Genomic DNA, 17,580 nt, shown 5'->3' with positions numbered 1-17,580 from the left:
GTTTGATTAACTGATGGCTGTTGTTGTTGTTGTACAACATTTGCAGTTGTTGAAGGTCGAGTATTAGAAGCTAAAGGCTGTTGTAAAATAAGTTTAAGTTGTTGTTGGCTTTTCGTAGTTTGATAAGAATTTTGTAGTTGTGCATGCTGTCGTAAAGCAGCAGCTTGTTGTTGTGCTTGAATTTGTTGTTGACGCTGTTGTTTTTGTTGTGTTACAAGCTGTGCTTGCTGAACAACTGCTTGTAATTTAGCTGCTGAAGTATTTAAAGTATTTTCTGCCCCACCCTTTTCACTAAGTTCTAAAATACTGCGTAAAGCAGTTGAGTTGAGATTTTCTAACACATCAAGAGCATTGTAAACTTTATCAGGATAGTTTGTTGTAGGCTCTTGTTTAACCACAGGAGTGGAATTATTTATTCCAAAGTTCACATCTTGTTTTAAGATTTGGTTATCAGTTGAAATGGTAGGTGATGCAAGGCCCAAGTCCACCCCCTGACTGATAGGTGGTAAAGATGTTGTGGTACTGAAACTGAAAACTTCATTTTCTTGCTTTATTTGGTTGACTTGACTAAGTTGACTATCAAACAAATCACAATCACCATGGATATCACTGTTTATATACTGTAAAATATCTGAAAAAATAAACAAACATTTTAGCTGGAACAAACTCAACTTAAGATTGCCAATAGGCTGATAAAAATTCCCATCAATCCAAAATTCATTAGAATATTTTCCACTTTTCAAAATAGATACCAGTGATATGCAATTGCTAGTTTTATTTTGAATATTTGTGAATTTACTGAAACTCATTATTGAGCCAAGGTGTTTAGGCAATCATTAGGATAATAATAGCCTTCATGTCCTGACCTAAACATAAACAAACAATAATACAAGCATGCTTTGGTCATTCAAATACATTATATGCTACAAGATCAATTTGAGAAGCAATCCATAGTCTTATATCATAGGCATTACCATGATTACCCTGGCCTCTGCCTCTGTGTTTATCGACTGACTACGGTGGTAGTAGTACAATTTACAAAAAATGAACCAAATTAAAACTCACCATCTACATCATTTAATCCACCATGATCAATATCTGTTGTGGCCAATAAATCAGGCCCCAGGTCGGGTAAATTAGCGGTATTGAGCGACCAGTTTAGAGGGTCAGCCATCTTTAGTGTTCTGACTGAAGGTAACACCACAAGACTTCAACCAATCATAACACTGGATTGAATCGGATGATTTTTCGTCATTCCTTATTTACATGTCTAAAAATAGATTTGACCCGGAAGCAAAATAAAAGGTTATGAATCATCCGAATCACGTGGTTAAGGAATATACTATAATTTATTGTAATTATAAGAATACAACTAAGAATCACAAACCATCTATTTACAATCATTTTTGCACCATTAGGACAAAAAATTGTATGAGCACAATTTGGTAAAGCAATTGTAAATAATATGGTCGTTCATAATCAAAGAATAGGGCACTCGGAGCATATTAACATTACTATAGCTTGATCATTCCAACTGATGGGTATGAAAATATGTTCATGTATCTTCACTTGTATCCAAAGTACAATTATACCATTATCAATTATTCCCTTGTCTTGCTAATTCTTAGCTTCTCTAAAAAGATTTAAATTTTCACCAGGCTTCAGATTTTACCATTGAGGTCATTACAAGTGCATATTGAGAAATAAATTTGCTCTGAGACTCTATATCATGTCACTGATTTTATTTAGGCTTTGACCAAACACTGGCTCTTCCAATGAATTAACTGATATGTGTAATTCCAGCAGCTAATAAATAAACAAAAGCTAATGAGTTGACGAATAATCATCTTTAAAATGTAAAGCTATTAGGCCTACTCTAATAGCCACCTTTCTTGTATTACGAAGTTTGTAAATCAAACATTTTGATTGCAATTTAAACAAAAAAATATCACCAATTTTGCTGTGCATGTAATTGAGAGCTCTGATTGGTTCCATTCCCCAGAATACAATCCAATCAAATCTTTACATCTATAAACTTCATTGATAATGGAAAGGTGGCTATTGCAGTCAAGGTATTAGACAGCTCATAATAGCTTGACATTGTGAAGATGACGAATAATATATCCATTGAATTTGAAGAAGATCAAGACAGTTCTTGAAAATTTTTGATCTGTAACATTCTCATAATAATGCATGTTTTGTTAAAAGCTGTGAGAAGTGGAATTTTGGGTTTAAAAGGGCTATGAAAAGGTGAATTTTTGGGCATTATCAAATGAGGCACTTATTCAGTTTAATATTCAATAATCAACACATATATTTAAAGAACACCTTTATTCCACTTGCATACATTTTCCTTCACATAAACATATATAGAAATCAAACAGGACTTGTCCAAAAATAGTAATATATGTATATATTATATATATATGAATACTTGTGTATAACGTCTAGAACTCCTTAAGATTGGCAATACCGACTAAAATATTGAAATAGTAAATTGGGGAAGAGTGTGATAGATCTATGTAACTTTGTCCAACTGAGCCAATGCTTCTATTAATTTTGGTTTGTGACTTTGCTGCAATTTCAAAATAATGAACATCTTGAAAACAAATTTGAAATCAGTTTTGTTTTGGTAAGATCAAATAATGGGAGGTAGATTATTTCAAATTAAAGATAAATATAGTAATGGGTCATAATTAAGTACAAATTAATTTTTGTTGTAATTTCTCTTCATGGACCAAAAAAATTTCAGCTTTAATATTTTTATATTTCTTCAAAATCTTTTAAGTTGTATGAAAATCCCCGGAACATTTTAAATTTATTTTGATATTCTGAACATCAAATGATGCATATCTTTCTAAATTAATTAACTAAACATTTCATGGATAAAAACAAGTGACCAGGTTACAGCTATCTGCATCAAGATTGTATGTACTATTACAACCACTACCCAAGTGGTGAGGAATTTGAAATTTTGAAATAAGTTTTTAAATGTAAAAAAGTATCACAGTTGAATTACTCTGATATACAGTGAGATCAGGAAGAAAAAAAGAGCCTTGTTGAATTCCTTTTCTACAAACAAGTTTTTTTGCACCATATTTTTGGACATTTACAAGAGAATCACCTCTTTAAATGGATGAAGTAGTCTAATTATTTTTCATAAAAGCTCAATATAGGCTTATCCCTATCACATTTCAAAGGTTTTAACAAAAAAGTATCCCATATTAAGATGCCTATACAAAACAGGCACATAATGGTTAAAATTTATTAGATTTCTTCAGTTGCAGGACTCTTTTCAATATTTGAAATAAAACAAAAAGGAATTCAACTAAGGCTTAAATCAAGTTATTTCTGAGACGGTTATTTTTTGTTTGTTTATAAAATAAAATAGTAAAATATAAATCATTCTAGCACTATATAGGTTATAAAAGCAAAAAACATGTAAAATAATAAGTGTATTGACAAAAAATAAATTTAATAATACTGCTTTAATTTGATATTTGAAAAAGATAAACTCAGTTTTTTCTATTTCTCTTATTTTAATAGGTTTTTACTTTCAATTGAGTTATTATTCTATAGAATTAGTCTTAAAATTAAGTTATACTTCAACAGTTCACTGTTGTTCTTCTATCTTATGTATTAAGGCAAATTAATTAATTTTCGTTGTTAATTAGCAAATATAAACAAATATTTGTGCCTATGGGCCATGAATAAATACAAACATAGATAATAATTTTGCTCTTTTGGTTATAATTTGATTTAAATCATAGGGTACAATATTGTACACAATGGAAGACACTACGAATACTTTGTAAGCACTTACAGATATTAAAGGGAAATGTCTAAATTTTGAATTAAGGCTTTTATCTTCTAAACTTCAGTTAAGGGATGTGTTTCTATTCTTATGCAAAATTTGAATCAAAAATATCCGAAAAAAAAAAAATATATATATGAAAAAGCAAAAATGTGTAAAATCAGGTTGCATATTATGAGCATAAAAATATTATCACAATATATTACATACATAAAGATAAAAAATAAGGAAAATAAATGGACTATTCTTACATCAAAATATTTTATAAAGAAACCAAAACTATCTTTTTGTTTCTTTTCAATAGTAAACTGTTATAAGTATAGGTCGTATTGCCAATCTTAAGGGTGGAATATTATGGTAAATTCACATACATAATATACATGTATGAAAATTTCCCAATGTAAATTGTATAATCAATGCAAATATTGTAATTTGAATAATATTCAACATATAAACTAAGGAATGGCAAAAAAATAAAAAATAGAAAGCACATGCTTTGCTTTGAAAGTTTATAACAAATTCTTAATATTATCAAACTGTATTTTAACATTCAACAAGAAAAAATTCTCAACATCTCAAAAAAATAAAAAGTCAAAATTAACTTTTAACGAAAATCTCAAGTTTCTGTGGAAGTTCTGTGCATAACAAACTGATTTGTGATTGGTTTGTAGAAAAACACCAGATATATGGAATATTAATGCTTTTAGAAAGGGGTGCAAAATATTCAACATTGATAAAAAGTCTTGATTTTTGACTGCATAAAGAACTACTTTGGTTGTCTACAGTAACTATCATTTGTACAATCTGGCAAAGATATTAAGCACATCAACTAGCAATCCATATTAATTATGATAATTCAATTGATAATAATCACACAAACAAGTTTTTTTATATCATTTCTACTTCCATGAGCTCTGCTACAAATCACTGGACTTGTTTAAGCTTTGATATCAGATGTGCTCAATATCATTGCTTCGCCTTATTTCTGCAATTTACAGCAGTTAATAGCATTGCTATGAACCCAGAATTTATGTCTTTAGTAAAGCAGGGCATGTTCTTCTTTCTGAAACACCATATTCTACTGCCATTTAATTGCTGCTTGGCTTCACTCACCACACTAACGACAAAAGTCACTCGTAAATTTTGTGAAAAACAGGGGATTAAACTTTAACAAAACATGCATTTAAAATTTCTATACACTAAAAAAAATTCAGTAATAAGTCTTCAAAAGTATTCCACACAGAACTGATAAACTATAAAATTCGGAATGTTTAGTGCTGAGGCTGAGGTAAGAGTATTAAAAGTTTGGCATTATTCCATTGTCTAAGAGCAGACAGACAGCAGCGATTTCCAATCTTAAGATTACTGTACTTTGCACCCCTTAGAATATTAAAGCTAATGTAACCTAAACATAGTATAAAATCATGGGAATTAAACATTAGAACTAAATAAGGGTTTGGTTATAAATAAAAAATAAGCTAAATAATATATAATGGAAAAAAAAAAAACATTGCAAAACATCAAATTAAATATATATGTATAGATATATAATTTGTATATGAAAAGTGTTATTTAAGAGTAAAGTAGTTTCAAAAATAATACATAATAATACCAAGTAAAAAAGAAAATCGGCTAAGAGGCCAGGCCATATTAAACTTATCATAAACTATAATTCAACTTGGCTAAATACTGGAAGCAAAGAGGGGTTTATTATTTCCCTCTTGATGTCATTCAGCTTTGCTAACCTCTGCTTATTCGAAACCAATGATCTAAAATATCTACAGCATTTCTGAAAAATTTTACAAGCAAATAATCTAACTTGAAGAATCCAGGATTTATCCAAGAATGAAATGAAACTCTTTTCAATCTATTAGATTAAAAAACACAAGCCAGAATGCATAGCAAATCTTTCATACTTCAATACATTCACAGCCAATCTCTTAATAGTTTAAGCAGAGGGTAGCTTGCTGATCAAAAATGATGAAAACACATCACTCAAATTGAAGCCAATTAAAAACAAACTAAATATAATAGAAGAAATAAACTAAAAGCTGACAAAAATAAGGAAGGAAAACAAAATACAGTTAAAGAGTACCTGGTAAAATTATTTAAATCCCTGTCTTGAATATATACGTTTATATAGATGATAAAAGTGGGGAATACTTTTATAATATGGCATAGTTGATGGCAATTTCTGAATGACAAATCCCAAAAACAAACTTTCTTGGTTCTAAATGAATACCCATCAAGAAATCAAGTTTTCAAAACCAGGCGGAATGGGTTCCAATCCTCAAGGTAAAAACAATTCTGATGTCAGTGCCAGTGCTTTTGAGATTTTAAGATACAATGTTTATTCTTGCCACCCAAGAAATTACAATCAAATATGGGTAGCTTATCTTTATATCCTCTCTTTACTTATTACTGTTAGCTTGGTTTACATATTAGTTACATGTTTACATGCAATAATATATCATTAATTTTAACTAAAGTATGTTTACATTTTCACCGAATATAGAGGATTCCTCAAATTTTAAAGTTCTTACTGTAACCATCTTTAAGTTTTGAATCAAATAGGTCCAGCACCGAATATAAATTTATAGAAAATTGTTTGAAAATCACTGTTAAAAGGCCTCAATGTTTATCAGAAACAACTGTAACTTCTTATATTATTATTTCATTGCCTCTAGGATCTCAAGTTTTTTGTTGTAATTCCTGAAAAATCAGTGCAAATTCCAATTTTAGTCAAATGTTATATCTAAATCTTTCTCTCAAATTACCTGGAATTAAACAAAAATGGTTCAAATAGAAGCCAAAAATGTTTCATTACACAAAAGGTTTCTTGATATCTTAGAGTATATTGAACTAACAACAATGGATTAATTCAAACACCAATATTGTATCATTCTCCATAATGCTCATAACAGTATCACAAATAAATAATGCTTTTAAATCTGAACTTGGCACTTAACAATAACATGTAACTTTGAGAGTAAGTCAACTATCGTCTTAGCTTATCAATTCAACAAATATAATAAAAAGAATTACATATTTAAATGTATACCTTAAGGGATGACAAAAAAATCGAAATTTTAAAACTTGGTCAAAATGAGGCTTTGTTCATCATGGACTTACCTGGTGTCATAACTATATAACAGATTCCCTCTATAATCCAATAAATCCATAAATCTAAGTAAAAATTCGTTAAACGAAGTAATTTTTCAATAATTATTTAGTTTAATGGATATAGCGTCTTATGTCGAGATTCTATTCTTTAATCATGATACCTGGTAAGTCCAACTGATGAATATATACACTCGTTGACCAAGTTTGAGACTTAAATTTTATGTCGATTTCAAGAGAGATAGCATCCTTTTAACGTAAAGAATGAGAGGGTATAAGATAAGAGTTAGCATTGTAGACTGATATATATATATGTATATAAGTAAAATATAAAGTAATTGTTTTGGTATAAATTACCCTTTTATGCTATTGGAAGAAACAACTGTCTTCACTACATTACTCAACATAACAGACATTATATATAAAACAGGTATAATTGGAGGAGATATGATTTTAAGAATTTATCAAAACCAATTTCTATATTCAAACACTAAATGCAAAATGTTCAAAACTTCAAAAAGACTTGGAAAATAGCAATAAAAACATCAAAAATCAAAACATTTTTGTTATTTTTTTATATTTTATATTTTTCAATTTTTTTTTTTTTTTTTTTTTAGTTTTTTTTTAAATATTTTTTTTTGTTAGGGGATGGGGAAGGGACAGTATATTGTGTTGATTTAAAATTTGGAATATGATCTATAGGACTATTGAAATAAATGATATTGTACACTATTTTTGTAGTGAGATTTAGATAAGATGCAGGGTGGGGGAGGGGAGGGGACATTTTTTTTTAATATATATTATGATTTAACTTCAAACTGGAATACTTGAAAGAACATGAACACCAGTAAACAATCTAACTAATAAAGAAAAGCTCGTTGTGAATTTCAAAACCCAGATTAACATGAAAATCCAAAAAGAAAACTTAAATTTGAAGAAATTAACATTCTCTAGAAATAGGTGCTCAAAAGGGAGCAGCATTTTCCTAGATATACTAAACTGCAGTCGAAAAACTAGTTTGATAAAATATATTTCTTCTGGAATATGTTTGAAAACTAAAATATATTCACACTTGTTTCTCAACGCCCTAAGGTTTAATATGATAAATGTTATAATGGCAAAAACCAATATGAAAAAAATAACGAGAAAAACAATTAACAATATATATATATATATATTTAGTTTTTTTTTTTGATTAGATACATATGCTAATATAAGTATGGTGGGTAAAAGTCTAGGATGGTCTTTGTATACAAAAATCTCCACATGAGCAAAATTTAGCATCTACATGACTTTACAATATATGTATATTTCTATTTATATTTTTTGGGAATCCTGGACAGGCTAAAAATGTACTTTTAGAAATAAACTAGAAAGTTTTTTTTTATACAGCGTCCAAGGTTTCTACTCATATGTCCAAAACCTTGCAAAATTCTACAAGCTAGTTTAGGCTCAGAAGCATTATTAACTATTGCTTCAGGTATGTTAACTTTGGAAGAAAGTTTTTTTTTTTTAGTTTTATTTTAACCTGCCCAAGGATTCAATTTTTTTTTTCATTTTGTGATTAAAAATGGCAAAATCTAACAAAACATTAATATTAACATTTGAATAAAAAAATATTTAATTATAAAGCTTGTTTACACTATGAACACCAAACAAAATTTTTTTTTATTATCAGAAATGGTACTACTAGAATGATTCAAATGATAAATTTTTTGCCTCCTTTAAAGTTTTGTTAATTTTCTTGATGCTCACATAGATATTGTGTTCTATTAAAGAGATGAGGTTCATCTAATAAGCTTGTATGGTAGTTTACCAAATAACCACGGTTTCTCTATACCATTCTAATATTAATGTGAGCACCACAATATGTACCTATTTCTTGCCACATTATTTATAAACCAGATTTTCAATAAACTAAATAGCACTTGCCAAAATAAATAACCTCAAACCATTGGTTTTAAACCCAAAATCACATAAGAACTTGCCTAAAATTTATAAATTCAATAACCAAAGGCAATAATCAATAAAAGTAAATTAAATTAGTAACAAAACTATCTTTCATTGTTAATTTAAAAAAATCAAAAATGGGGAAAATATTTCTATTATCCCTTTAAGGCACACATAGGACAAAAAAAAAAGTCATGTTTTGACTGAGTATATATGACTAGAAAATAAGCAATTTGCATATATTATATTTGTGTTTGTATATGTCAAAATAGATGTATAAGGAAAAAAACGAGACCAAGATATCAATTTTTGTTATAACGATTGCTACAACGTCCCATTCAACAGAAAAAAAAATAAAACATGGCAAAAAAAAAATTATTTTTTTTAAAAACATGTGACTAATACTAGTGATTGCTTACCGCTCTTAAATGTATTAATTTTTCTATTTTTGCTTTTTTTTTTTTAATTTTTTTTCTCAAATTTTTTGAAAATTAATACAAGTATAAATCATACATTTAAAGGAATATAATTTTGGACTTCTAAACAAAAAAAAAAAAAAAAAACGAAAGAAAAAAAACAAACAATATTTGTAAATATAAACTGAATATAACATGGGTGTTAGTTTACTATATAACAAATTTTTCTGAATCAAACCCCCAATCAGATAACATAGTAAATATATAGATATATTTCTTATATATATAATAATAATTGGCACATAGTTTAAGTAATATATAAAGTATTCAAAACGAGCACATGATGATTATTCTTGGCAAGTGTAACGACATAGCCTTCTGATGTTATTTTCAATCCACAACATCGACTTACTTTAACATAGGGACACTGGAACTCTCCAATCAGAGAGCCATCTCGCTGGAACACGCCCACATGGAAGCGGTTGCCATGACTATCTCCAATCAAAACATCCCCGTCATCACTGATATCAATACCATTAGGGTAGTTAGTTATATTTTCACAACCAATTCTTCTCATAAATTGACCTTCTTCATTGAAAACTACCACACAATGTCCCTGAAAATATCCGTAAAAATAAAGATGGCAAATTCCCTAATTACCTTTAATATCTTTTTTTTAATCTGATATTCCTGCATTTTTCTTGAAGTTGAAAATGCTGTTTCAACTGGCTTAAAGAGTTGGTAAACAAGAATTTATGGAAATTTGTAGTAAGACCAACCTTGAAATCACACACAAAATATTCTGAGCCACTAACAGCTATATCTGATGGTTCTCTCATATAATCACTACAATCAAACCATTTGAGTAAATCACCAGATTCAGCAATACAAAATACTGTTGGTGAAACACTATCTACAGCTGCAATATTGCCTGTAACAATTATAAAATATTATTGCTGCGTTCCATACACAGCACTGAAATAGTGTTAACAACTTCCTTTTAAATCCAAACACAAAAGTGCAAAGTTCAAAAGTGGTGACCGCTTGGGCTATGTTCACACTTTATAACCAAGGTGGACGACAATGTTATGCAAGTGGAATGGCCATATTTCATTTTTTTTTCAACACGGAAATTCATCTCATTTACAAGGTAATCATGAGAAGTATCGAACAAGGTATTAATCACCAGATGTACAGAAATATGATGACAGACTAAGATTCATAACACATGTTTACAATTCCCCAACCATGATTAACAATGTCTGATTCACAGTGTATGAAATACAGACTTTACCTGCAGCTGTAATAGCAAGTCCAGCTACAATATCAATATAGCGAATAGCTATCTTCTTGACAAAATGACCATTCTTAGTAAATATCTGCATTCTTGATCTTTCATTACCACGATCACAAACAACGTATCTAGCAGAGGCTCTCATTACTGCTACCTTACGTGGATACCATAACTGACCTTCTTCACGACCTGAAGAGTGATACATATAACATAAGTTAAATGTGATTTAGTGGATGGTTAGCTGAAGCCTAAAACTCAATTGATGATTCTTCAATGTGTATGTCTTCGTCAAAAGAATTGACAGAACTCAATATCCATTTGGTTTATCTGGCATAATCAAGCCTGACAGGCATTATTGGCTTGTGTGCAAGAGTTCCAATTCAATTGTAGTACCCTTCTATATAAACGCAAAACTTAAAGGGATTCTAAAGAGGTTTTCTAAAAATTTTATGTGTATCAGGGACACTGATAGCATCAATTTGCATCGTTCAAATTTTCATTGAGAAGTCGGTTGTTCCTGCGATTCCACTAAAACTAAGTGTTTTATGACTTCACTAATCACGAAAAATGCTTTATCACATAAGGACTGCGAGATAAGTGACATGATCTTCAATGGGTAAAGGTACTGACTCCTTACCATTAATATCTTTGAATTACATACAATTTATTTGGACTCTGATCTCCTACTTGTCTGTACCAGATAGAGCTCAGAAGACGACATGTAAGAACATATCAATTGGTATAAAAGTTTTTAATAGCAAACAAACCATACCTGGTATACCAAACTGATATTTAAAATCACCAGTCTTATCAAAAACTTGAATTCTATGATTGTTAGTGTCAGCAACTATTATGTCTTGATCAAATCCCAAACAAAAACCATGTGGTGAATTAAACTGGCCTTTCCCAGGGCCTAGCTGACCAAATTTACATCTGAAAGCAACAATTACAAGACCATTTTCTTTTGATTAGCTCAGATATCAATGCACATCAATGCAAATTAGTGTTGACCCACCTGCCAAACAGCTTCAACAATATCAGCAATACTTCCATCATAATCAAATGTCAACACTGTCTATGGCATTCCACAAACACAACTTATTTTCCATTCAAAAAGCAACTAATTAGTGAACAACAGAAAAAATTAGTTAAGAAAGGTTACCTTATTTGCATTGAGCTGATCTGTTCACCACGTCTAATTGGTGGATATGTGAAGGTAGAAGCATCTCCTATCGGTGTGGTCATTCCAGATTTCCTGTCCACTTTCTGCCATGTTCCTGAACAAAAAATTTCATTTCCTTAAATATATGACTACGCTTTAAGTTCTTCCATTTGACAAAGACTGTATATTTTGTAACATATTGTCATTTTGAAAAGCTTACAAACAAGAAAACCAAAAAAAGACATTAAGTAGCCATATTTTATCAATTACAAAGGTACAGTATTATCAGAAAATGAAACTAATGAGTCATCTTGAAAAATTATCTCCAAGAACAACATACCTATATCTCCACTCATTCCACTACCCATCATGTTATCCATGTTACTATTATTAGCTACAGCCATACTTCTCATACCACTAATAATTTTATTAATTCCACTCAATGACTGGTTCTGGGGATTCAACAAATTGGCCAAGTTCTCAATATTACTACTTTGGACACGTTGACCAATGGGCGTGAGGGAGGCCAGGCTGGTAGGTGATAATTCAGCATGTGATTGTGGGGTCATGGTACGACTACCACCATCTGATGATGTAGATCCTGAATGAGTGGTCATTCCACCAGATAAACCAGCCATCAGTGGGACTTGGCCAGCTGAAATATAAAAACATGGTTATCAAGAACCAATTTTTCCAAAAAACCAGTGAACACTCTCATTAAAATCCATCAAAGTGATTTCTGCTTCAAGCCTTTAAATTCATGTACAGACCAAATAGTTGTATCAATGTGCTGAGCAGTACAAATCTGAACATGAAAGATTCATTCATTCAATAAGGACATTTCAAAGTATTTGTGTTTGAGAATTTAAACAAATTATGAAATGCTGGTACATACCTAAATTTGCCATTGCTGCAATATTGATCATAGTAGCACTATTATTGCTATTGGTGCTAGCTGCATCACCTACAGATATACCACTGTCAGACATGGCTGGACTGTGAGAATTCCTAGATAAACTGGTATCATGTAGAGGATGTGACTGGCCAGTGAGAGCACTTGGGATATTGGCAATAATAGATGATAGACTCTGTAGATTACCACTCAATGAGACAGGTGGAAGAGAGCCCATGTTGGACATAAAACCAGCAGTAGAGGCCGTCATCATGGCTTGATCTGGACTTCTCACTCCTTGAGATAGAAATCCTTCATTTTCAAATGAAGAATGTAGAGGAGATATCAACTGATTTTCACGCTGAAATAAGAAATGAAGATGTCTAATTACAGTTACCAGTTCCCTCATATTTTCCAGACATCCTTAAGGTGTAGGAAAATACACGACGTCATGAAGCCACTTGTCCCTTCCACTCGTACAAATCATAGTAATCAAACTGATGCCTTGTGCTGGCAATATCAAGAAGATTGAATTTGGTTCTATTTTGTTAACTTTCTTGAGCTCGAGGCCTGGAACTTTGATAAGTTCCCAGTTAGCGAACAAGTTGTAATTTTTCAGAGTGTTAAGTCAATGTTGTAAAGGATTAATGAAATTTGTTGGTTTCATAATATGCAGCCAACAGTCAAGAGCTTACCTTTTGATCTTCAGGATTTGAAAAGGTACCAAAAGTTTGATTGATCATCTTCTCAAAAACTGTGGGATCAGTTTTAAACTCAATACTTAGGTTTGGTTCTACTGATGGAGAGTTGTTGATCAAGGACAGGAGCTGTGTGGTAATGATGCGCTTTAAACTAGCAATTTGTACAGAATTGCCATTTTTAAGTACATGTTCAGTAAATTTACAACTATCTTCCACTTTATCCACCATATTGTTAATATTATGACATAACCCCATCAAATCTAATTCATGATGAGAATGGATTTCATCTAATTCTTCCAGAAGAGAAGTCTAAAATACAGAAATGCATCTAGAATAAAACTTCTGAAATTAAACTAAATGAAAAACATCTTTTAGGAAATGCAGTCAGTTAATAATCTCTTCAGCACATTGGAAACTATTGCATTTTTATACCATGCTTCACTATGGCTGGTAAACCCCATATTAAGTATCAAAGTAATAATCATTCAATTTGACCAAACTGGTCCTTCTTCCGATTTTTAACTGCAGATTGTTTTCTTTTATGTAAGACCTGCAGGAAAAGGGGTTGACAATCCAAAAGCATCCTCTCCACTTATGACTAAATTGAAGCCAGTCAAATTCTAGATAATAAGGGAGGAAGGCTGAAACTGGGCAGACTCTCTAAAGCACTGGCACAGGCGGGTTAGGTAGCAAGCATTGACCTCCCTGTAAAGTAAAAAGAATGTTAATACTTCATCTTTACCTTTTTCTTTTCAAGAATTGCTTTGTAACTTTGGAATGTTTCTTCTATGAGACTCTTGGCATCTTCTTGTTGGCTCTGTAACTCTGACAGAGCTGATTCTGCTTTCGAGGCAGCCAAGGTACATGGCTCAATCTTACTGAGACACTCTTTACGTAAACTCTCCAACTCATTCTTTAACAATTCTTCAACATCCAAAATTTTCTCATAATTATGGTCTGGTTGTTTGTGATCACTCACCATGCATTCGCTACATATAGCAGTCTGAAAAATATACATCATCAGTTATTATACTTTATAATGACAAGGATGGTATATTTCAAAGTAACAGCTGTTTGTTTATGAATTCTAAATTAATTTTGAAACAATCTGTAAATGTAAAATAGTGTTGAGGTCTCTAACAAAGGTCAATGAATCCTATAAACCTTCTTTGAAATATAATTGTCAAAAAATACGCCGGGTATAACTACTCAAACTTCATCTTGTTTTGGAGATCAAGGTATGATTGAACCAATGAATGACTAATGTGTTACTTTAAAACATGCCAAACTAATACAGGCATGATTCTGGCTAATAAAAAAAAGAACGGAAAATTTGAACGTCAAGACACCTCGAAAAATTGATGTCCTTTCTACACAAGTAACAATGTGCAACCCGTTTTCTGTTAATTTTCCTGATAAATCGACCAACAAGTTCTTTGTCAACTTTCCGCTCCAGCCATTCCAATTTCCAAACCGTTATCTAATAATTTTGTGTCAAAATCGCGTTTAACAACATTGGAAGCCATGCTGCTGTTGAAAGCGACAATGATATTAAATACTGCTGTGTAATCCGATCTTTCATTGGGAGATAGGAATGTTTCAACCAATCATATCGCTTTTTACAACTTGAAGTAGAATATCAAACCGGAAACAATCATACAGAGTTGTCTATTCTTGCAGGAAGAAAAGACAACTCTGTACAAGAGTTTGATCAGACTTTTGTGAAAAAAACGGATTCGATCAAAAAACTTTAACAAAAAAATCGGAATCGGACAAGACGAAAAGTGGAATTCCGCTTTAAAACGGATGAAAATCATGTCTGCTAATAACTAAAACCAATAATATTATAAGATTATATAATCTAAGCTTACTCAAGATTTAATAATTAATACATAGTCTATAGCACAGTATAAATAACTTGGTTTTTAACAATATTCAATAATTACATAAGAAATTAGCACTAACCTCACAAGAATGACAGAAATATTTGAGATTTTCTGAAGGATGTACAGTGCAGTAAATGGGCTTGTGTATAGATACCCCATCACTACCTTGCACCCCCAACTCATCTAATGTCAAAACCTGAAACACAAATGATAGAATAATACTATAATGACATTTAACATATTAATCTGGTTTGTATAGGCTGTTTTTTCTTCTAGAAAACAGCAATTGCCATAGAGCAATTAGGAAACAATTCATATAAAATATAGTCAATAATGACACCATGATTGATCCAAATTTGAAAGAATTCAACATATAACTTGTAGCAAATATGGATTTGAGCCATCTTACAAAAACCGTTAAAATCGCCTTCTTTAAAAACCATTTTCAATAACAAAATACCTACCTTATGGTTATCAAAACAGCGCATAAATCTGTGAGCTGTCACACAATTAGGACAAAGAAAATTAGCACAATCATAACAACGTGCAACTGCTTTTTCTTTTGCTTTACAGCTCGTGCAGATTATATTTTCTGCACCACAGACATCCAATATATCTGAAATAACATGTTCTGTTTGCAGATCCGACACCCCATTCATGGGCACTTGAGTCTCCTGTTCGCATTGTGGACATTTAATTTTATGTGGCTGCACTCCTTCATCAGAGTTTTCTTTTAATAATTCCTCTAGACATGCTTCACAAAACACATGAAGGCATGTCAAGATCTTTGGTTCGGTTAATTTCTTAGAACATATAGGACATTGATGTTCTTCATCAACAGGAGCAGGAGAAGATGCAGGAGAGCTTTCTTGATCTGTAAGAGGTGTGTCTTCTTCAGATGATGTCATTTTTCATTAATTAACCTACAAATAGAAAAGTAAATGATTATCAAACTACTACACCTACCTACCCTAATAAATACGCTGACATGGATTTACATTTCTAAACTGTACGGTATATGATATATAGAATATATGGCAGAATTTCCAAACAGACACATCCAGCTAAGGTATTTATCAAAAACAGTTCGGGCTCACATATACAAAAGATTTTCAACAGTATTTACTCAAAATAAAACTTTAAAGCAATACATTATCTGACTGTTTCGTTGTGTGTATACTTTAGGCCAGACAATCATACCAAACTATGTATTTCTGTTACATGGAAATACACAAAACTGTAGTTCACAATCATTTTGAATCTCTAGCTCGACCGAATAAGTTGAATTTTGAAAACGGCTAGAATATTTCAACTAAGCCTTCTAATATTAATAACATGACTAAATACACAGTCTGTTGACTGTCAAGTTTACCAGTATCATAATGTACCGTACATCAGAATATTTCAAACAACTTTTGAATTCTGTTTTCTGTAGCCTCTAGCTTACACGTTAAGTTTACAGCAATACCACTAACCACAAATTGCTTAACGACCAAAACACAAAATTAATGTTTAAAGTTTTAAAACTCCGAAGCGATCTATAAACTACAGACAATTACTTTGAAAAGAAATCAATTACACTGCAATTACTTTTTCATGGTTACATTACTATCAAGCTAAAATAGAAAACATGTAATGCAATTGAACACAAAATATATTCAATGTATTTAATTAACAACTGTCCAAATGATGAGATATTTCATAATGGTTGTCTTACTGAAGAATATTAGTTAGTCTGCGTATAACATGACTGTCTGGGGACTTTACCACAAAACAAAACTCATTCAATCCAGTATCTTATTCAGTTGATTGAAAAATTCAGCCAAAAAGGCAAACTCTTAGACACAACCCTGAAAAATGGCTGGTTTGCTTTCAACTTCCTTCTCCACCTAAGATCTATAAATAGTTCTCCAGCCAGCTACCGTTTGACACAGATCTAAATGTACATTTTTAGACCTATTGCTTTTCATAATATGCTAGATCTAAGTAATTCAATATAGTCTAGAAATTAAATTATAAATTGCAAAGGAAAGAATAAAACAATAAACCTTTACTCTTATGACTTAAATCTGTATTTACTTGGCGCATTTCGTTCACAGACAAACTGCTAAATCATTTTTTGATGCAGGTGGAAATTCAGTGGTTACTACGAGAATAAAAATTCCTATACATGCGCGCGCATCCAAAACAGAATCCGCCCACGAGACTGTCTATGGAAGGAGACTTTACTAGAAAGATCCAACCAAAATAAATCCCATCCTTGCAATTATCAGAGCAACGTATCCGAAAATGTTTCACGGTGTACTTCCTAACCATCAAAAAGGTCCATACAATTCATTTATTTT

General features: G+C 31.2%; 1 protein-coding gene across 1 annotated transcript; it reads right to left on the bottom strand.

The window, feature by feature from the left end:
* Positions 1-9,613: 9,613 nt before the first annotated feature.
* LOTGIDRAFT_91879 (hypothetical protein) lies at positions 9,614-16,071 on the bottom strand (the record flags this gene model as incomplete). Its single annotated transcript, XM_009047412.1, has 11 exons — positions 9,614-9,916; positions 10,080-10,231; positions 10,595-10,783; positions 11,367-11,555; positions 12,118-12,411; positions 12,628-13,071; positions 13,123-13,204; positions 13,344-13,658; positions 14,092-14,352; positions 15,315-15,431; positions 15,700-16,071. Coding segments are annotated over 11 exons (2,718 nt in total), but the record flags the coding sequence as incomplete, so codon positions are not given.
* Positions 16,072-17,580: the final 1,509 nt, after the last annotated feature.

The sequence above is a fragment of the Lottia gigantea genome (assembly GCF_000327385.1).
Source record: "Lottia gigantea unplaced genomic scaffold LOTGIsca_111, whole genome shotgun sequence".
Lineage (NCBI taxonomy): Eukaryota > Metazoa > Mollusca > Gastropoda > Lottiidae > Lottia > Lottia gigantea.
The sequence above is the reverse complement of the archived record's forward strand: the minus strand, read 5'-3'. Positions and strand labels throughout refer to the sequence as shown.